General features: G+C 38.2%; 2 protein-coding genes across 2 annotated transcripts in view; one reads left to right on the top strand and one right to left on the bottom strand.

Moving 5' to 3' along the window:
• Positions 1–989: 989 nt before the first annotated feature.
• On the bottom strand, positions 990–14303 carry Vkor (Vitamin-K epoxide reductase). The gene is made up of 4 exons (XM_089245208.1): positions 14261–14303; positions 8111–8313; positions 5374–5483; positions 990–1404 (listed from the first exon to the last, which is right to left on the bottom strand). Exons 2-4 carry the CDS (start codon positions 8296–8298, stop codon positions 1190–1192), a joined length of 513 nt encoding a protein of 170 aa, XP_089101334.1. The 5' UTR covers positions 8299–8313; positions 14261–14303; the 3' UTR covers positions 990–1189.
• A 230-nt stretch (positions 14304–14533) lies between these two features.
• LOC149077647 (kinetochore protein NDC80 homolog) overlaps positions 14534–21732 on the top strand; it is a 45253-nt gene continuing 38054 nt past the window's right edge. The window contains exons 1-2 of the mRNA XM_089245206.1: positions 14534–14686; positions 17163–17389. Coding sequence (XP_089101332.1) covers positions 17190–17389 — 200 coding nt within the window. The 5' untranslated portion in view covers positions 14534–14686; positions 17163–17189. The remainder of the gene's footprint in view (positions 14687–17162; positions 17390–21732) is intronic.

The following is a 21732-nucleotide window of genomic DNA, read 5'->3' as shown; positions in this document are numbered from 1 at the left end:
TAAAAAGTTAGCCATATAATTTATACAGGGCTATTCTAAATTCATGTGACAAATTTTAAGTAATATAAGACACCTAAACAAACATTTTTGGTCATAGAATGTGTAATCAAATTACAATAGCAAACACGGTAGAGGGTGTTTTTAAGCAGTGCACAACAGCATTTCACTAAAAGAAAATATACTATTTTCGATGTATTTTTTGCGATACATGCTATCAACTACTCGAGGGTGCAGGGAGTTGTAATGTGGTAGGCCTCTTGATGGTGCAACCTGGGTAATGCAAATTCTACCACAAGATATTATACCACTTGTCATTGTTTGGCGCAGAATAATATTGATGGTTCTTGCACGAATAAAAACCAAACTGGAATCCAATCCAAATGTGCATATGCACTAATAAAAACCAAACTTTTTTAAATCTAAAGTTTGGTTTTTTTGTGCTTGAACCATCGAGATCATGCTGCTGCACCAAACAACGACAAGGCAGGCACGGATCCAGAGAAATGTGTGAGACAATTTATTGCATAGGGTTATTTTGATTGCTCTGTAAAATACAGAACACACCAATTTTTTTCTGCACTATCCAGCTCTTGGGAGGGGTGATTGCCTCTCTCTGGATCCTTTCTGTGACAAGCGGTACAATGAATTGTGGTAGATTTTGTTACTCAGGTTGCACCATGATGAAGCCTACCATATTACACCCCCTGCACCCTTGAATGATTGATAGCACATATCACAGCAAATAAGTCAAAAAGATGTATTTTCTTTTGGATGAAGTCTGTTGTGCGCTGATTAAAACACTTTCTACCACCTTTGCTATTGCAATTCGACTATGATAGACGCATTCTATGATCAAAAATGCTTGTTTAGGTGTTTTTCACCATCTCTTAAAGTTTGTCCCATGAACTTGCATTTATAATTTAAAATCACCCTGTATAGGATCAATTAATTATACTGATTAACAAGTCCATGAGTGATAGGTGCAGACAAAAAATATGAAACGAGTTTATTCATGGGTTTCAAATTAGCTGCCTCAATTTCTCCATATCTTTCATATGTTTTATAGTCTCCAATGACTAGGTATGCACAAAATTGAAGATAAATACTTGTATACAAATATGCAAATGATAAATCTCGAAAAAAATTATCAAAAAATATTTTGGAATATTTTAAGATGAAAAATTAAAAATCACTTGATTTTTTCTTTGATGTTCCTTCTGAGGTATTTCAGCTTGCAGCAGCTACAAATCAGGAGACCAGCATTTACTACATATGTTGAAACACAAACGACACAAAAGTCATATAGGATGAAATACAGGATGTAAGCGAGATATATCGAACAAACATTCGAAGCTGCTGAAAGACCTAAGCAAATCCAGGTCAACTGTAAGTTCGTGGGTAAACCTGCAATGAAACAACATGCAGTTATATCCACAGAATATTTGTAATAACTCATCGAAACAATTTAATTTTGCAAGTCTGTAGATTAAAGATCTCCAACGTTTCAGTTCGTGAAGCACCCTTGATTGTAGCAAGACTGTTCTGTGAAACTCTTAATAAGCATCAATATTTCAACAATACATATACAGAGCGATTCTAAATTCATGGCAAAACCTCGAGATGATATAAGACACCTAAACAAGCATTTTTGATCATAGAATGTGCAATCGAATCACAATAGTAGTAAAGGGTGTTTTTACAGAGCAGCAACACTTCACCAAAAACAGATATATTTTCTGACGGATTTGCTGCAATATGTGCTACAAACCACTGGAGAGGCTGCATGTGCATCTTAGGATTGGATTGGAGTTCATATTTTATTGGTGGAAGGACCATCTAGGTTATGCTGCACCAAACAATGATCAAGTGGTACAATGACTTTGGGTTATCCAGATTGCACCATGAGAAGGCCTATCACATTACAATACCTTGAATTCTTGATTACACTTATTGCAGCAAATCTATCAGAAAAATATATTTGCTTTTGTTGAAGCACTGTTGTGCACTTTGAAAATACTCTCTACCACCTTTGCCATTGCGATTCAACCACAAGTGATCAAAAATGTTTTTTTAGGAGTCTTATATCACCTCTTAAAGTTTGCCCTATGAATTTAAAATTACCCTGTATATGGTGGAACTTCCACTAATGGACATTCCACATTCACAGACACTTTTCTGATCCCCTGTCCAGTGGAATAGGGCTTTAATGTATTTCAATCTTAAATTATCAGACACTCTCGATAGCGGAAAGTCTTCTCAAAGTGGCTGTTTGTCCTCCACGCAGATAAACTCATGGTGCACCAAACCTCTTGTGATAAAAAATGTGATCAAAATTGTCTTTTTGACATGAATATGTCTTTTTAATCATTTGATGATACTGGAAGCATTCGCAAAAAAGTTGCATGATGAAATTCTTTAAATGCTCATATCTCAGGAAGTGTCCAATGCAAGTCAAAAGCAATGGTATCACCAGACGTACATTGTAAAGGTGTATTCAATGATATATCACTCTGGTCTCAATATTTCTTCTTGTTTAGGCACCAGGCTTATTTCCCTGATTTTTCCATAACAAATTATTTTCGGCTATACCTCAAACAGTATGCAATGCAAGTTGAAAGCAATGGTATAATCCGATTAATGCTGCAAAGGTGCATTCATGATACCACTCCAGTTTCAATATCGCTTCCCATCTTTAGGCACAAGAACCACTGCCCTGATTCGTCACAAAATTTTTTCTGCTATATCTCAAGCAGTTGACAACGAAAATAGATGACATTGGTATCATTTGTTAGCTATTCCAAAGACAAAGCAAATGATAATGATGTAATTTCATACGTCAGTACCTACCATGCGATTCAAGGCACAAAAAACACACACATCAAAACATGTGGCCATGTCTATGGCACAGCCTACCCCAATTTTTTTCTCAGAAGTTGTCGTTTTTTTGGGAAGCTAGTGAACTATGGCCTTGCTACTTGCAACTTTATTTAAGGCTACCTATGAAGTCTTCCTACTCTAGCATGCTACATATAAGCACAACCTTCCCACTTTAATAAAATTTGTTTGAGAGACAAAGAGATACAACAGAACATGTAACAATGACGTAAAGGCATTAGTGATCTGTATACATTGTTATGGCAGTAAAAGACTGATCATTCAAAATTGGTAAAAGGAAAAACTTGTGAAAAATTAAAATCGTTTTCAATCAAAGATATCAACAAATTTCATTGCATACAAACTTAACATGTACTTTTTGAGTTTCACACTATACCTGTATAAATCATTGTATCTATAGAAAATCGAACAGGATAAAAAACATTTGACCATTGATCATTTTTGTTGCACCATGGTCATTTTCTGCTTACAAGGGCTAATTAGACCGGGCCCTACATTTTATGCCAATTCAAAATGGCAGCCTTTTTTAATAATCACTGAGAGGTTGGTGTGCTAACTCCTTGTTGTAGGAGTTGAAACTCCCTTTCTGGAGTCATGTCACAATATCTATTGTACTCCCATGTCAGAAAAGTTTCTGACAAGGACGAACCAGGTATCAAACTTAAGACATATCTAAACACCCTTTGGTACTTTAGGTGAGTATCTTATCGACCTGGGCTACCAAGTCCTCCGAAAACATTGTTTATTATATACAGGAGCATATCCAAAAATAACTGAAATCACCTTATAATAAGAGGAGCATCTCCCACTACATAAGCTTAAAGACACTCCTCCTGAGCCAATGTGCCTTGCTTTGGAAGGTTGTGATTGGTATCCGTGAATTTTTTCGTGGAATTCATTTAGCTCGTTCCTTGTTTTCGGTCATGGCAGACTTACATGAATAGTGCAGGGATGTGAAGTTTTGCTTCCTGCTCAAGGTAAAAAAGCCACAGAAACTGTTGAGATGTTAGAAACCCCAGAAACAAAAAGGTGAGACAATATAAAATCCATAAAAATGACTAGAAATAAGGACCATTTCTGCGGGGGCCTAAATAGTAATCTTACAGTACAAATCCACTTGCAGCTAGGAATTTCCGAGCTATGTGTCATGATCCAAGCTTGATTCACAGGGGCCTCCGAAAAAGGTCGTTCAAATCCATTTATAGTCAGAGATTCTTGAGCTATGGGTCACAATCCAAAGTTAATTCACAGGGGTTTCCAAGATGGGTCGAACAATCCCACTTACAGCCAGAGATTCTTGAGCTATGGGTCATGATCCGGATTTGATTCGCAGGCACTTCCTAGCTGAGTCGTAAAACTCCATTTATGGTCGTTATAAATGCACTTATTGGGTGACTGGTTTCACCAATTTTGAAAAACAAACAGAGTCCTAGAAGTTCATGATGTTGATTCTGTTGTTGATTTTGGGTCATGACTAAAAAAGGTCAAGGATCCCTGGCCTAGACTTGCATTCAGTAATCACACAGAAAATAATTATATACACTGAAGAGCCGAAAAAACTGACACACCTGCCTAATATCGTGTAGGGCCCCCGCAGAAGTGCCGCAACACGACGTGGCATGGACTCGATTAATGTCTGAAGTAGTGCTGGAGGTGATTGACAACATGAATCCTGCAGGGCTGTCCATAAATCCGTAGGTGTAAGAGGGGGTGGAGATCTCTTCTGAACAGCACGTTGCAAGGCATCCCAGATATGTTCAATAATGTTCATGTCTGGGGATTTAGGTGGCCAGCGGAAGTGTCTAAAGTCAGAAGAGTGTTCCTGGAGCCACTTTGTAGCAATTCTGGATGTGTGGGGTATCGCACACATGTTGTTGCTAAATTTTAAGGTCAGAACAACACAAAATTTTTGGATTTCACTGTCAGTCTATTTATCAATATGGAAAGGGGTTGCTATCCTGGAAAAGTTGAAATATTTTTTTACCTGTTTTTCTCTGAAAAAAATGTTCGGCTCCTAAAAATTTATTCTGGCATCTAGATATTCTTGCGATCTGTCAAGCACTGATATAGGCTACATGAGGTTTTTCCACCTATAAAAGCCATTCTTTTTGATTGATATAAAGTCAAATCTTCTTTGTCTTAATGTGAAATACAGTTGAATTTGAAACATGTTTGGTCCTTTTAAAGCTGACCTTAAAAGTAAGTGAAGGCATGGGCACCAGAATCTGGGTGCTAAGTTATTTGAGCTTCCCCCAATGAATTTTGTGATGAATATATAATTTAACGCATCCCTTCCCTATTCTGCATTTGGACTTGAGTCCTCGTGTATATATATATATACACATGATTTGAGTGGCAACTTTCAGACTCCTCAATGGTTTCTTGATGTTGGTGCCTCTGAGTGAAAATGAACACAAAATAAATAAAACAATAGCCTGCGGTTAAATATATAAATGTAGTCCATAATGTGGAACTTACTGAAAGCGATAAACATCGGATAGAATATCAAACCATAAACACTATTGGGCTGATTAAATATGGAATCCTCTTTTATAAACTTGCTTAATATCCCGAAACCTTTTCCATACCTGCAAAATAGTAAATATAAAGTTTACTATAAACATATATATAAGGATAAACAATTTTAAAACAGGCATTATACAAGATTTACAACATTAGTTCCTAGTTTATATATTTTGCGGGGAAGGAGAATTGTGGCACTCAAAGATTCATGCATTATCACAGAATATACAGGAATACGAAGGGTTTTAACAGCTGGCTGATGCAAAGATATATTTTAGAAAGAGAAAAATTCAACTGTCCCAGCAGGGAATCGAACCCATGTCCTTTCACTTTCCGGGTGAATGCCCTAGACCACTAGACTACAGAGGCAACGAATATCTCAATCTTTCCTTGGAGCTCGCGTGCACTGCAGGGACTGTGCATGGACACTCAGGCCAAAGCTCACAATTGCTGAAATGCCACCACATGGTGACTTATCTGAGGATGATGTCACTCTCCGCTATCCATAAAAATACAATGTCCATGCACAGTTTCATTCAGTGCACACAAGATCCAAGGAAAGATTGAGATATTCGTTGCCCCTGTAGTCTAGTGGTCTAGGGCGTTCACCCGGAAAGTAAAAGGATGTGGGTTCGATTCCCCACAGGGGCAGTTGAATTTTCTCTCCAAAATATATCTTCGCATCAGCCAGCTGTAAAACCCTTTGTATAGATATTGGATAGTGACATCATCCTCGGATATACAGGAATGTTGAAAAATATCTATTCAGCAAGTAAGTCCATTTTCCCTCAGAATATTCAGGGGGAAAAAATAAAAAAAATAAATTCTGCTGCTTATGGCAGTTGAGTATCCAGACCAAACCCGAATGGAATTTTAAGCCGATTCCCATCCGTTGTGGGACAACTGTCTGCATCAATTTGGCCAGGAAGGCCAAATGGCCTATGAAGAGTAGAAAATGAAACAGAGATTTGAAAATAGGTGAAGAAAGAAAACGAGAAAAATGGACAAAATCGGTATGTTGGGCTATTCTGCTGCCACAACCATAGCATTCTAAAAGAGTTCGCAAATCAACATCTACGAGAATTTCCCCCAGAAGCACAGTTCTCCCTGCAGTATCATCATTGTACAAAAAAGAAATGATTGGACTCAGAATTGGCGATTTCTATATCCCCCATCCAATCACCATGCGGTATTTGTGAGCCAACCAGGAAGATTCTATACCAAAATAAGAAGAAACTAAATAGGATGCTTTGGTTCAAAATGTGGCAAACTTGCTAGATACAGATGAACTTGGCAACCTTTGCGGAAGCCTATCTCTAGGGGTTGCTGGCTCAGGCCGATACTATAAATTACCATGGGTGCCCACAGCACACCTGGCTCAGATGCCGCAGGCTTCCCATGTCCTTATATTGTATTGGTAATAACAAAGTCAAAACTTCTTAAATCTACACCCAATTGTAATGAAAAAATACAAATTCTAAAGATAATTGAAATTATGTGTCTCGAGTTGGCTTTCAATGAACCCAGTAAAAGTTATCGTACGTGATTCAACTGAAATGAATGCGAGAAAAATATTCCCTAGTGGAAGTTACATCCTTAGCAAATGCCGAAATTTCTTATTTTAAATTTTTAACTGGCTGAAAAAAGCAAACCAATAAATATACAAACACTAATGACTGGAGCTCGGATTATATACACTGAAAAAGTAGCAAAATATGCTGTAAAAATATGCTCCAAAAATATACAAATATGCTCTAAAAATATGCAAATATGCACTTAAAATGCTGAAATATGCACTTAAAATGCTAAAATATGCACTTAAAAATACCAAAATATATACAGTCAAACGTTGTTAATGAGTCAACTCTTGGGAGAGCAAAAATATGACTTAGTAAGCGGAGTGACTCGTTAAACGGAGTAAGCCATAGCTGTGCCTGAGGACAATTGGGACTTCCAAAAAGTGACTCGGTAAGCGGAGTGATGTGTTAACCGGGTGACGCACTAATGAGGTTTGACTGTACTATCTTTACACACATCCATATTTTTTATGGGTATCTTTTTTCGTTAGGCAATTTGCCTGCTATGGCCTCTGTGTTTGTACCAAAAATATGTACCAAAAAATGAGAAAATATGCATTAAAAAAAAGCAAATATGTTTTTAAAATGCATATTTTCTATTTGTTAGTTCATATTCCTTTACAAAAAAATATCCCCACATATACATACACTGCATATGCAAATAACTTCTAATATTTTTAATTTAGGTATTTTTAATTTCTAGTTAGTCGTGGCTGTGTTTAGTAACGAAATACCAATAAAAAAGAATTTTGACGCTATTCCTAAAAGAATTGAACATTTTTGACGCTATCTATAGAAATAGCATTTTCTCACATTTCGGGCCCTCCTCGCTACGCCCTTGCTATCGAGTGCTCTGCTGTGGCGCTTTTTTAGTGAAATTTCTAGGAGGCCAAAATAGCGCTAAAGACGCCAAACGGAAAGCACCGTTGTTAATGCGCTATTTTCGATGGGTAGTCGCTTTGACTAAAAGAAAATAATATAGAATAATAATACGTGACGTAGGCGATGACTCCGAAGCCACTTTTTTTTCAGAGGTCTTAAAATCTGCAGTATTAAATAAATAAATATTTTTCAATCACAGAGTTTGGCATGAGTTATTACAAAAAATAAATTACTTAGATGAGAAGGCAGCGGTGCAACTCATATGCTCACTGATATCACACATCGCTGTATAGCCATCATCTTTTTCTTTCATAGTTTCGACGTGCAGCGCGTACACCGATAACGCGAAACCAGCCGCGCATAATAATGTAAAGGCGATTCGTATACACGCTGGTGATTTTGAACTAGATTTCACTGCCATCACCACAATTAGCAGGCGTTGTCTTCTTCTTCTTCTTCTTCAATTATACAGGGCTTTATGCCTTCGGGCCATCCCCTGTTAGAGAAAGAAACTTCCACAAGAGCATAGAATATGTTATAAAAATGTACTAACGAAAGAGCTTTCAACAATCACAGAACACATAGAAATTTCAGCAATTTCCATTCTTCCTTCTTCTTCAGAAGGGTATGAAAAAAAGAAAAAAAAAAAAAAAAAAAAAAAAAAAAAAAAAAACACAAACCAGACGAAACAAACACAGATGGAGATGTTATATGAGATGGAGAAGAAGTCTTCAGGCTTAGGGGACGATGCTAAGCCGCTTTAAAATGATATGATGACATGGAGTCCCTGGATGAGTGTGTGGTAACAAAAAATGAAACCAAACAACCAAGGTAGAAAAGGACAAAAAACCAAACGAGAGAAAGAAAGAGGGGGAGAGAAAAAAAAAACGAAATAAAAACTCAAGAAAATCGTTGACTAAGGGTAACAAACCTCTCAAAGCAACAGATAATGTTCTCAGGTCTGCCTGAACAGAACTCGGACCAACACCTAACTGGTGGAGAAAAAGAATTAAAAGTTGAGAACCGAACCTGGGAGAACCTAATACAAGAAAACAAAAAGTGAGAGGAAGTTTCAGGAATCTTGCATTGTAGACAGAGAGGGTTAGCCATTTTCTTAATACGATGTAGGTATTCGTTCAAGGGAGCTCTATTGCAAATAAGTTTGTAAAATAAACATTCCAACCTTCTATTCGAAAACAAAGGGGAGAAGTTCTGGCAGCAGTTATAGAAGGAGCTAAACTCAGGAATAGATAAGAAAAGAGCATTGCGAATATTTTCCTTGAAGTGGCGATAGTAAAGAGAACGAATGTCCTCTACATAAAGGCTAGAAGGTAGAAGATCAACAGTAGTAGAAGCTACAGTACGAACATGATTGTCAATAGTTTCATTAATGGCAATGCCCGAATGACTTGGGACCCAGATTAGTGATATGCTGTTAACCAAAGAACTAGTATGAACCAGTTGAGCATACAGTAGGTGAGTCACCGTAGATGAATGAATAGAGAAATTGTCGAGAGCCATGATGACTGATTTGGAATCCGTAAATATGAATATTGAAGAATTAGACGATTGAATGAAGGATCTAAGACCTAAAGTAATAGCAAGGGCCTCCGCAGTGAAAACTGAGGAGTCTTTATTAATGAACCAAGACTTGATAACTTTTGTAACCAAACAGAAAGCTCCACAAACCACTTGAGATGATTTAGACGCATCCGTAGCAATTACATGAGCATTCAGCGGCAGAGACTCAATGTACTCTTGGAATATTGTTTGATAAGGGATGGTAGACTTAGTTTTTTGAAAGTTAAGACCCTCCGATATGAAATAGATATTTGAGGGTATCCACGGCCAAAAAGAATAAATTGGACGCAGCATGGACCTGTGGGAAAAACCAATGGTATTATTGAACTGTGATATTTTCCTAGCCAAAGATGGCGAGAGGCGACAAAAACCCGAATCTATATGGTTAGAGTGACCCTGCGTGGGAGAGGCTGTGGCAGAAATACAAGATAACCCAATCCTGAAGAGAATGGAATCCTGAAAGGAGGGTAGGGCGAGAATGGTTCTGAGTTTATCTATGCGAGTTGACGTAGGGAGGCCTAAGATAGATCTCATCGAGGAGTTATAGATTGTGTTTATCTTGGTGAGAGAAGATTTGGCTGCATTAAACCAGGCCACAGCTCCGTAACCAATGGTACCTCCAATGATGCTCATTAGCACAGGTTTGAGGAACTTGCAAGGAATATTTCTTGATGAGTGAGAGATGGAGCGACAAATGTTTAAATATAGAGTGCCCTTAGAACGCAGAGATGATAATTGTTTTTTCCAGGTGAGAGTACAATCCAGATGAACACCCAGAACTTTCAAGTACGGATCAAACGGAATGGATTCGCCATTAATGTTGAAAGAAGGAAAGTATGGAGGTCGTCTCCGTGAAAAAATAGAAAAACGAGATTTGGATAGAGAGATGCACAATCCACTATTTTCAGCCCATCTGAGAATGTTAGGCAAGGTGTTCATCAATCTGAACTCAGCATACTTCCCATCTAACGCATTCATCTGAAGAAAAATATCATCAGCATACATAAAAAACTTAATGTCAGAATTAATATATGAGGTTATATCTAATGTGAACAGGGTGAAAAGTACTGGGGAGAGGGTAGAACCCTGTAAAAGACCGCAGTTGGGAGCAAAGGCACCAGATATGGAACCCCTCCAATGAATGACATGTTTACGGTTCGAGAGATAATTAAAGAGCCAAGTTAAAAATTTACCATGAAAGCCCAAGCGGGCTAATTTGGCAATGAGCAAATCATGCCTCACAGAATCATAAGCAGCTCTCAAATCTAGAGCAATAATGTAGCTAGTATAGCCCCTTTGGAGGGCATATGAAATAGAGGACACCATATCTCTCATGCAAATCTCAGCACCAGTTTTTGGTCGAAAACCATAAAAATTTTTTGGAAAGAGCTCAAATCGTAATGCAATCCAGGTGATCCTAAAAAGAATGATTCTCTCAAAGATTTTGCTAATAGTGTTTATAAGGGTCAGAGGACGAAAGTTCTTCGGATCAGTAGTTGGTTTTCCTGACTTTGGAATAAAAATAATACGTCCTTCTTTAAAAGACGGCGGCACCAGCGATGAAGACCAAAGGGTATTAAAAGCATTCAGAAATTCAATCCCCTTATTTGGAAGGAGTTTGTACACCTTCAATGGAACACCATCTGGACCAGGGGTAGTTGAACGACCAGAACAAATGGCTCTACGAATTTCCGTGGGAGTGAACGGTGCATCCATCTGAGCCTGGAACTCACGAGGAGGACCATAAAAAGTAACGGTTTGAGATCGGCCAGGTGAAGAGAAGTGGTAAAATTTTAAAAGTTGGATCTGTACGAGAGGCTCGACATAACTATTATTAGCAATCTTGAAAATATGCCGGGAATCATCCCAAGTTTTCGCCACGATATAACGGTGTCTACGCAAGACAGAAAAGAGAACTGAGGGCTGAGTAAAAGGATGAAGTTCTTGAGCCAGAGTCTTCAATCGTAGAATGCGAAGGTGGCGACGAAAAACCGAAGCTAATTTTTTATATTTAATCCAGTTGGCCTGAGAGGGCACACGGCGAAATAAGCGGAAAGCCCGTTTTTTTTCGATAAGAGCAATACGCCCTTCTTTATCCAACTTAAGCCAAGGTTGTTTCTTCCGGTACACAGAGTACCTAGCTGAGTTAACAATGGAAACAACATGATTGTAGATACTGTCGAAATCGTTAGTAGCGGGGATGACAGAGAGACCTGCCATTACTGCTGACCATTTAATGTAACGGAATTCCTGAGATATGAATTGTTTATTCAAAGAGACGGAAATTTTAATTGGCAAATGATCACTATTGAATAAGGATTCACAGGGAGTCCAGATAATATATCTATAAAGACCTGGACTACAGAAACATAAGTCGATATAAGATTGTGAGTCCTTGCTATAAAAGGTGGGGCAAAATGGAGGAACTAGACAAAGGTTATGATTAAGATACCAATTAAATAACATAGTACCTGCAGGAGATACAATATGTCCTCCCCAGTTTGGATGATGACTGTTGGAATCTCCGATTATGATGAAATTCCCAGAGATGTATGAGAAAATATTGTCAATAGCAGCGATATTGAAAACACCTGGAGGACGATAAAAATTTACAACATACATAGAAAAATTATTTAGAAAAACTTGAACAATCATAATTTCAAAAAAGGGGTCCGAAATTTTCCATATCAAAGATGAGGAAAGAGATGAATTTACCGCGGTCACTAAACCACCACCTGGGAGAAGTCGATCATTTCTAAAAATCTGAAAACCAGCAAGAAAAAAATGGTCCTTCGGTTCCAGAAAAGTCTCCTGTAAACATAACATATCATAGTTTAAACAAAAATTTCTGATAAAGGTTGACTTGGACTTGATGCCTCGGACATTCCATTGAAGAACTCTAAAATTCATATTATTCATAGTATTTTTTTTTTTTTTGGAAAGGATTAACTAGAAAAATATATTGAACTGAAGAGAGGGAAAAAGCATCAAATTCACAGAAAAAAAAAAACAAAAAAAAACAACACTTATTTTTGGGAGAGAAAAAGGAAATATCAAGCGAGAAAAACACAATAGGAAAGGGAGGGGAAAAAAAATCAAACGAAGCTCGATTTGATCACAAAAATAAGAATACTGAACTCTTGTCAGCTCTAAATGAGGTAAAGAAAAACCATTATCAAACTCGATAACAGAGAGAAAGGAAAAAAGATCAAACGAGGAACAAACTTTAAACGAGAGGGGAAAAAAAAGGGGGGGGAGACAAAAATGAAATTAAGTGAAAAACTAGGTTCCAACATTTGAGGCCAAGTCATTTTTCAGTCTCTTAGCTAATCGTCTTTGTTTAACCCTTTCCGCAGGAGAAGTATAGAATTTATTCGATTCAGGATCTTGAGAAAAGTCACTATCATCATTATGCTCAGGGGGCAAAGGTTGATTGAAGATAGCAGTCGAAGGACCAGAAGTGTCCATATTTACATTCGAATTAAGTGGCGGTATTATATTCACCTTATGTACAGCTAGGTTAACCGAATTGACTATTTCGGGAATAAGCGCTCTAATAGAGTCATTCAGCGATTCCTGAAGACTTATTTTCAGATCTTTAAGTACAATTTCTTTGATGGCAGATACTTCCGCTTGGACCAGGGAACTGATCTCAGCCTTGAGAGCACTGAAGTCAGATGACATGGAAATGCTGGTCCGAGCAGCATATGAAGAGGAATTCAATTTACATCTTTCTCGAGCGATGTTTATTGGAACATGATGTTCGGCTTTATAGTGATATGCTTTTGACTCCAAGACATAAGCAGGGCACTGACGATCAGAGGCAAGATGAGTGGAAGCCTTACAGTTAATGCAGGAGATAGGGTTTTGGCAGGTTTCATGGTTATGATTTTGGCCGCATCGTTTGCAGATCTGAGATGATACTCTACAAAACTTTGAGCGGTGAAAGTAGCTCCAGCAGCGAAGGCATTGATTAGGACGCTCAATAAATTTACGTGGTCGAAATATCAAGAACCATAACTTTATTTCCAGCGGAATGTTCCTACCAAGAATCGTTACCAGAACAGTTTGTAAAGGAATTCTTTCTTTTATAAATCTTCGAATACCGATGACCTGTAACCCCTCCGATTGCAGTTCTTCCGCAATTTCCACTACTGCAATATCACACGGAATATTTAGCAAAAATTTGGAGGTAATCGAATCCTTCAAAAGGACCGATTTAACGGGAATGTTCAAAATCATATCTATTTTTTTTATCTCTTTCGCAGTGTGAATATTTTCCGTAGAGATTAACAGCTCACTTGAGCGTGTGAATCGAATCTCCGAGATGTGTTTAGGAACAGAGATTTTTGAGCAGATATCCTTTTTCAGGCACAAAGGCCTGGATCTGGGAATAATTTCTGCACCCGAAAACTTGAAAGTTAGCAAAATGCGAGGGGACTCACCAAAACCGTCCAAGATGTCTTCATCAGATAATAAAGTATTCCAATTATGACTTGTAGACGAGACTTTGTCTGCACTGCCCGCTGGCTGTGTATCTATTTCAACAGCCATAGCTGCACATTTGAAGGAGTCAAACTAGACCCCGGAAACGGGCAGAGCCCTAACCAAGAGCCTTGATCCTTCACTTCAGGAAATTAAATAAAATTACTCCTACGAATATAATAAATAAAGAAAACTGTACTTAAAGAGGGAAACACTAGTAAAAAATTAAATAAAGGGTAAGGCACAAACGCAGAGCGAGAGGGGCGTAACACCAACCACGCAGCCGACGTCCGTGATCCGCATCTCAAACCAAGCAGGCGTTGTAAACACGAGAAACCGAAAACCAATGCGGGGCTCACTTTTGTAAATATACTGATAGTGATGATGATTACGATTTATAATAAGTAATTGTTGAAATTATTTAAAAATTTATGAAAAAAAAATCTATTGGAAAATGGTTAAATTATGTTTAATTTTTAATAGTTAACTGATAGTTAAGTGTGAATTAAAATAAGATATTTATAAAATATTTTGGTGCAGGGAAAGAGACCGAAAATTGAAATACCGGATCTTTAAATCTTTGTAAAATGCAGTTGGCAACGAATGTTTTAGCGCCAAAATTGTTGTTGACAGTTTGTTGGGAATTTTAGTTAAAAGATCTCGAGATTGGAAAATTCGGTTGAATAAAGAGCTTCAAGTTTCTCATCTTCGACTAGAGCCCATGCCATTCAACATAATCTGAGGTACATTTCTTGTGTATTTTCTCGATTTTGTTAATTTAATTTTTACGGTTTACACCCCCCCCCTCCTCCCACGTCTCCGTATTCTAGTCCAATTTTCTCGACAGCTCGTTCCCTGAATTCGCCGCCCTGTGCTATAACCCACTTGTCCCCCCCCACCACCCCTGTGAATACGCCTGTGTCTTTAAGTCACTCTTTTGGTCAGTCCTGTGCTCACACATTCTGTAGGTCGTTATTTTGGTTGCTCAATTTCTAGGTCACTCTTTTGATCATTCACATACTTGCACATGTCCTAGGTCACTTTTGGTCTTTAACATGCTCTCTCATCCTCCTAGCCACTCTTTTTTGCTCACTGACCTCGTTCCTTGCTCTCTAGGCTATTTTTGTTGGTCAGACACGTGCTTGTAAAATCTGTAGGCCCAGCGACAGGCTTAAGCATTTTGTAGCCTGGTGCGAAAATAGCTTAGCAGCCCTCTAAAAGGGTCCCTCCCAATCCTCTAGTCACGCCAGGTTTACATCACTGCTGAGACTATCGACTATTATGTTACGGTAATAAAAAAAGCCATTCGGCAATAGTTTTTGTCCACAGTATATGGACGAAGATGGGCGGAGTGGCTAGATTTAGTGTGTATGCATTATGAACTGACATCCTCATGCCCCCTTATATTTTCAAGTTTATCTCCGCCTATGCCATAGTATCCTCTGCCCAGCAAAAAAAAAAAAAAAAAAAATAGTAAATGTATGCCCACGTACATTAAAAGGTTGAGCACCACTGCTCTATGATATCTATCCAGAACATCACAATGGATAAGCTGTCAACATGGTCATTACCGCTGGCCCCTCTCTCCTATGTAGTGAATTTACAGCATGAAAAAAAACAACATAGAATCGCTATGTTCTCTAGAACTGGAGCTGTGTCAGTCCCACCTGGGGGGGGGGGGGTGCATGGAGCTGTAATTAAATATTTTTTCATGGGGGCAAACGAGCATCTTGCCTCTCCATGTAATTTTAAACAAGTAATTAAAGGCAGAATTTACTACTACCTGGACACTAAACCCACGAACACCTCCGTCTAGGCTTGTGGGTCTGTCAAAATCCTAGTCCTGAGGGCATGGCTCCCATAAGGGTGGGGGCTGACAGGGCTGTAGTCCTAGAGCCTGGAACAACTGATTCAGGGTAATATGAAAAAGACAGCCTGAAATACATCTCTGGAAGAACAGAACCACAATATTCATTTGAAGAATATCATTGTTTCCTCCCCAACAGCTAATGCCGTATTCGTACATTGAAGTAGAGAGGGACGGAATGTTACTCTTCCGATCAGAAATTTTAAAACAAATAAAAAATATGCACAAACAGCACAACGCTGATTCCTATGGTGAAATCTGGTAAAAAAAAGCAACGTTTCTGGAAAAAACCTGAGGGTAGAGAAAGAAAACCTCTTCCTTTGCTTCAGACAAAGTAATAAAACTGATCAGGCTGTGTGAACAATTCGTTATAAGCAGGGTGATTGATATTTGTTTATTTTTTAGTGGTTCTGCTTTAATTGGGGATAATTACTGTTGCTGTGGATGCTTTTGTTAGTATAGTGGTGTTCGAAAAATCCCATCAAAATTTCCAGAATACAGTAAAAACCCAAGTTGCCTCCAAGCAGGATTGATACTATTCTAACCATAGCCTAGCTTGTTCCAGGATAATATGAAAAAGACAGCTTGAAAACAACATCCCACAGCAATGTTGCGATAATATGAATTCTCAATAATAGTTCATATACACATTTTAAACATGTACCTCAGAGGTAACCTCCCGCTCCTAACTAGATCATGGCCTGCCACTCTGTCTCGATGAAGATATATAAGCAGGTGGTCAAAGAAGACTTGGGCCATCCTGGAAGCTGTGCGTGTTGTTTCTGTTTATGAAGTTGGTTTCTGTATAAGGCTTGTTGTAGTGCTGCCATATATATTTCAAACTGTGAGTGAAGTGTAATCACAGAATATTTGTGATGTTGTAGGCAGGTTGTGTTCTGTAGCAAGGCTTTGTAATGGGCAGATCGGCTTGCATTTGCACCTCAAAGTTGAGAACCACCGAAAACCAACTTCAACCGACACCACTGTTGCGCCAGTGGGATTTGAACCCAGGTCCTCGTGATGTGAGTCCGTCACTATGACCACTCGACCACCACAGTGGTGATCTTAACACCTTAGATTGAGATTAGAGGGTGTGCTCATGGCCTTCACATACCGCAGTTGCAGGGACCCCTCCCCAGCTAGGTTCTTTGGCGGGCCCCTCCGTAGCAAATTATAGCGTGGAAAAAGAAAATGGTAAGAATTGTTCCAGGCTCTTAGTTCTGGAGCTCAGGTATAGGGGTGCCGCACTTAACCAAATTTTAATGTAGAATGCTACTGTAACTCTTTTCATTATACCAATTTAGTCAGGATTTTTCATAAAATTGTCGATGATAAATATGCTTGTTTTTTAGTGAGATTTTCAATCTTTGGGAAGTGTCATGAGAAGAGCTACTGGAAATAGGGAGACGTATGGGAAACCCTCTGGAAGCAGCATCCCTAGGCCTAGAGCCAGCGTTACAAACAGGAGGAGATCTTCCTCAGCAGACTGTGTTAACAGAGGTTCATATCTACCCTCCAATCGTCGTACTTCATCTGTCGAGAGGTTCAGAACTTCCGGAAGTGCTGTCAAACATCCAAGGTCAGGTGATAATTATTTCCAATACACATATTTTAAGGAAATATATCTTGTGTTATGATTTATAATTTTCTCTCTTGAATCTTTCTCCAGAATATCTATTTTAAAATCAGACGTATATTGACAATTCAGAACACATTGGTTAGCTTTGGTCACAATTTCTTGGTAAAATTTTATTCATCAACTTATCCAATCATCAAATTTTTTTTACTACGCACACTGTTAAAAAATTCAGCATATATAGATTTCAGTATACATAGATGTATAGATATTCAGCATCATAGATTTTTACATTGTGCATTTGAAAATACACTGCTCAAAAAAATTAGGGGAGCACATGGTTTTAACAAAATTACGCAAAGATGTATACCGATAAGTGACATAAAATGAATCATCCATAATTTAAAGCCTAGCAGGAAACGGAAGAAGAAAACTTCATATGCAAATCAAAGTTCATGACGTCAAAAATCAGAAAAAGGAGATAAGGGAATTTTTTGCTTGCTCCCCTAATTGTTTTGAGCAGTGTATATACAGTGCACACCACTTAATGTGAGTCAGTGTTTGTCAGTGTGCCACACACACTGACTCAAAGTTTCTGATATAACAATAACTAACCGATTGATAGCACTAGACGCTACATTTTAGAAATTCTTTTGTGTTATTCCCAATAAAAACATTCGATTTTTATGTAATGTGTTCTAAACACGAATCCAACTGTAAAAAATCTGGATTGCCTCCTGTATTCTTTGTAATTGTACATTTAATGCATACATAGTAGTACAGTAAAACCGGTCTTTAATGGAACCTGTATTATATGGAAACCCCTGTTTTCAATGAAGAAAAAAATCTTGGTCCCGTGTCTTTAATGCCAAAATACACATTAAAAAACCTGGATTAAACAGAATCGGTTTAATGTGAGAACGGAAAGGAAAATTCTGCCCTTTAACAGAAAATTTCATGCAAATACTGTTAGTATTTGGCGACCAATAGAGCAAAAGATCATACGAAATGTTAAAGTTCTCCACCGAAGTTTTTTTACACAATCTCGGCTTGCAAATGTCAGTTCAACATCATCCACTCTATTAAATTAGCAAAAATCCATTTCTGTACTTGATTCTGTAGTTTCGATAAGCCATATGTGTAGTAAAGCAGTTGCCTTCTGAAATTGTAGAAATTTTTTTTCGGAAAAGCAGTCTTTTCCATGGGAGAAATCAATGTAAGGATTTAATTGCCAAATTATATACAAGACTTACAAAATTTTATGCAAGCTCTGCAAATTCTGTAATTGCAAAGCTGAGCAGGTCCAAAATTAATTAGAGAAAAGCAAAGGGGGCAACTGCCCTAATGACATAATTTAGGGGTGGAAAATTTTAGGTAGAATAAAAACGCCATTATAAAATCATTGAATTTTACAGTGGGATAGGGGCGGCAAAATCATGTTGCTCTTTCCCTCAGAAAATTCCTAGTTACTGCCTTGATACAGAGGATTACTTATACATAGACGATAACGTACAAAATGAGCCTGACACGAGACAGATATTGGCACCCTAATTGAAAATTTTTTAAAAAGCGAAAAAAAACAACAACCGTAAATGTTGTAATTCAGAAGGAAAACATTGTAGGTCAGAATTCTATGCAGATGCTTTATACCTAGAAACAGTAATTAGTAATTATAAAGTAATTATTTATTTTATTTATTTTTAAATTAATTATATATATTTTATTTCAATCACACATAAGATCGTTACATAATTTTACACATTATATTGATTGAACCTTTATTAAGCGGAAACCTGTGTTCAGTGGAAAAAAATCTTGATCCCTTACGATTCCATTGAAGACAGGTTTTACTGTATAATGCAAAAACATAAAACTATTGTAGTATAATGAAACACAATAAATATATAGGGTCCTGTGTATATTTTAATATATATGGTCAAAATACACATTATATCAATTTATTTTCTCAATGTTTTTGGTATTTTAGAAAGTTTAATACTGTGGAAATTCTTATTTTTACTTTCTTGCTATTGTCAATTCCTATCTGCTGTATGTAGGAGGTTCTGAAAGCTTTTGCAGCAATTTTCGAATCAAACTTCTGTGAAACTCTTTCCAATGCACGTTCCTTTCCACCACATAGCAGCACCAATGTTTTCTCAGAGTTCCTATAACATTCGTCTTTCCAGAAAGCAGGGTTGTTTGGTTTAAACCATGGTTTTAACCAATTGATATTTTTCAAAAAATCAAATAAAAGTGGCCTAAATATCATTTTTTTCCTTGAAAAATATCATATTGGTTCATTATTAGCCAAAATTTTTATATTTTTACCATATTTTATATCCTTGGGGTACATTCTGATGGTATATCTTTAAATGAGGTTTTTTTCAAAAAGTCTCAGGAAAATGGCCAGAATATATATATATATTTTTCATATGAAGTATGAAAAAAAATATATATATTACATTCAAGTAATATATAAACATCTCGTACGATCGTTCAAAGCACGACCACCTAGATAACCGATTTTGTAATCTTGTGTAAACCGATTGTGTAATTTAGGTGGTCGTGGTTCAAAGCCGGGTTTTCCTAGTAGGCGTTTCGCGCCACGTGAACCGAACTGGATCATTTCGCTTCAGCAGAAAAGTGTTGCATAATCACGCTACGCATTTGTGTTTTCTAATAAGCGTGGGGCATCAGATCGGGGCGGCTATATTGAGTATATGGCCCTGGGGTCAGCTACTCTATCAGCTGCATGCTCCGGTTTGAAGGTAAGGGAAAGAGAACACAAAAAAGAAAAAGAAGAGAAGGTCGGTGAAACGCGCGGCACACACGATGCATTCAACTCCTTCAGAAGCAATCCGCTAATCACGCCCGACGTAAAGCGTTGTCGTGGGCCGTATTGCGCTCTGTAGGAAACAGTGCTTTTCTTATTGGCGGATGGACGGCGCGCTGGGTGATTCACGTTGCGCGCGGCATGGAAAACCTGCTCCTAAGAAAACCCGGCTTTACGGGACAGAGCCCGAGCCCCGTCTGGTTTTAGGGGGGGGGGCGAGCCGATTAGCCGCTCGCTAAACCCAGTTTTTTTTTTAACCTTCAGAAATAACTTTCGGGTTTCTTTATCTGTGCAGTCATTAAAGTATTACGTCAGCATCGATGGTGGGGGAGGGGGTGTTAGGATGATGCTTACTTCAGTGCCCACCCTTTATACAAATATGAAATATTCTTAATTGCATCTTACTCGGTGCGCCAAAAACGAATAAAACTTTTCGCTAGTTTGTGGGCACCTGAACTAACATTATCCGTAATGACAAATCCCTTACAGAGCCACTTTAATGATCTCTAAATACTTAGCGGATCCGAGTGCTCTGGCCCTGTGCCGCGCATCATACAAGTGATCCGTGATTATGCCGCGGATCACCTAAGTAATTTGGGAATGGGCCGCGGATAACTTTAGTGATATAGAACCGCACTTGTGAACGCGTCAGTGCTCTAAAACTGTGCCACATGTCACTCAAGGGATCTATAAATGTATCACAGATCGTTTAAATGGTCTGGAATTATGTCACGGGTCACTTAAGCGATCTGTGAATGTGCCGCTTGGTTCATTTTCACAAAATTACGTTTGAAAGGGACAGGCCACATTTGCGCCGCACAGGCCAAGTGTTTACCGCGGGTTAAGGATTACCTATGGGCTTATAGGTAGGGTCGCAATGAATTTCTTAAAAATTTTGAGTTCTTGGCCTTCAAATAATATTGAAATTAACAGAAATTCATTGCAATAAGATATTTTCTTTCGAAATTTTAATTATTAGAAAATATATTTTTGATCGTCTGGGGGGGGGGGGGGAAGACCACCAGCCCCACGTACATCTCTGATCCAACCACTATGCGTTAGGTGGTAGGGGGAGAGCGCTGACGAAATTTTGCTGAAAGGGGGAGAATCAGAGTTTGGCTGACTTTTCCTAACAAGGGGAGAAGTCAAAAATCGCTAAAAATATGCTGAAGTAATACTCGAACGGCCCCTTATTTTAAGCATGTGCTCAACCCATGGCCTAAAATATGGCGTGCCTCAAGTGGCCTCGGTACACTTGCAGATAAATTGAGTGGCTCGCGGCGAATTCCTATCTCATTTAAATGACCCGCGGCATATTTCCAGATCACTCAAGTGGCCCGCGGCACATTTTCAGATTACTTGAGTGACCCGCAGCACATTTACAAATCACAAATAATCTGCGGCGTTGTTATAGATCACTTAATTTAGTGGCCCGCGACACGTTTTCAAATCAATGAAGTGGCCCTACACTGTTCAAAAGGTTGAGTTAAGTTGTAATGTGCCGCGAGTCATT

Source organism: Pholcus phalangioides, unplaced genomic scaffold, assembly GCF_987345545.1.
Source record: "Pholcus phalangioides strain wild (caught in Gottingen) unplaced genomic scaffold, Ppha-v1.0 ptg000015l_1, whole genome shotgun sequence".
Classification (NCBI taxonomy): Eukaryota; Metazoa; Arthropoda; class Arachnida; order Araneae; family Pholcidae; genus Pholcus; species Pholcus phalangioides.
Note: the sequence above shows the minus strand (reverse complement) of the source record. Positions and strands in the feature narration are given on the sequence as shown.

Coding starts and splice junctions, on each gene's coding strand:
- Vkor (XM_089245208.1), bottom strand. CDS start 8,298: ATGGCAGTGAAATCTAGTTCAAAATCACCAGCGTGTATACGAATCGCC. Junction 5,484..8,110: donor ACCGCTGCCTTCTCATCTAA/GTAATTTATTTT, acceptor ACTATTTTGCAG/GTATGGAAAAGGTTTCGGGA. Junction 1,405..5,373: donor TCCGATGTTTATCGCTTTCA/GTAAGTTCCACA, acceptor GTTTCATTGCAG/GTTTACCCACGAACTTACAG.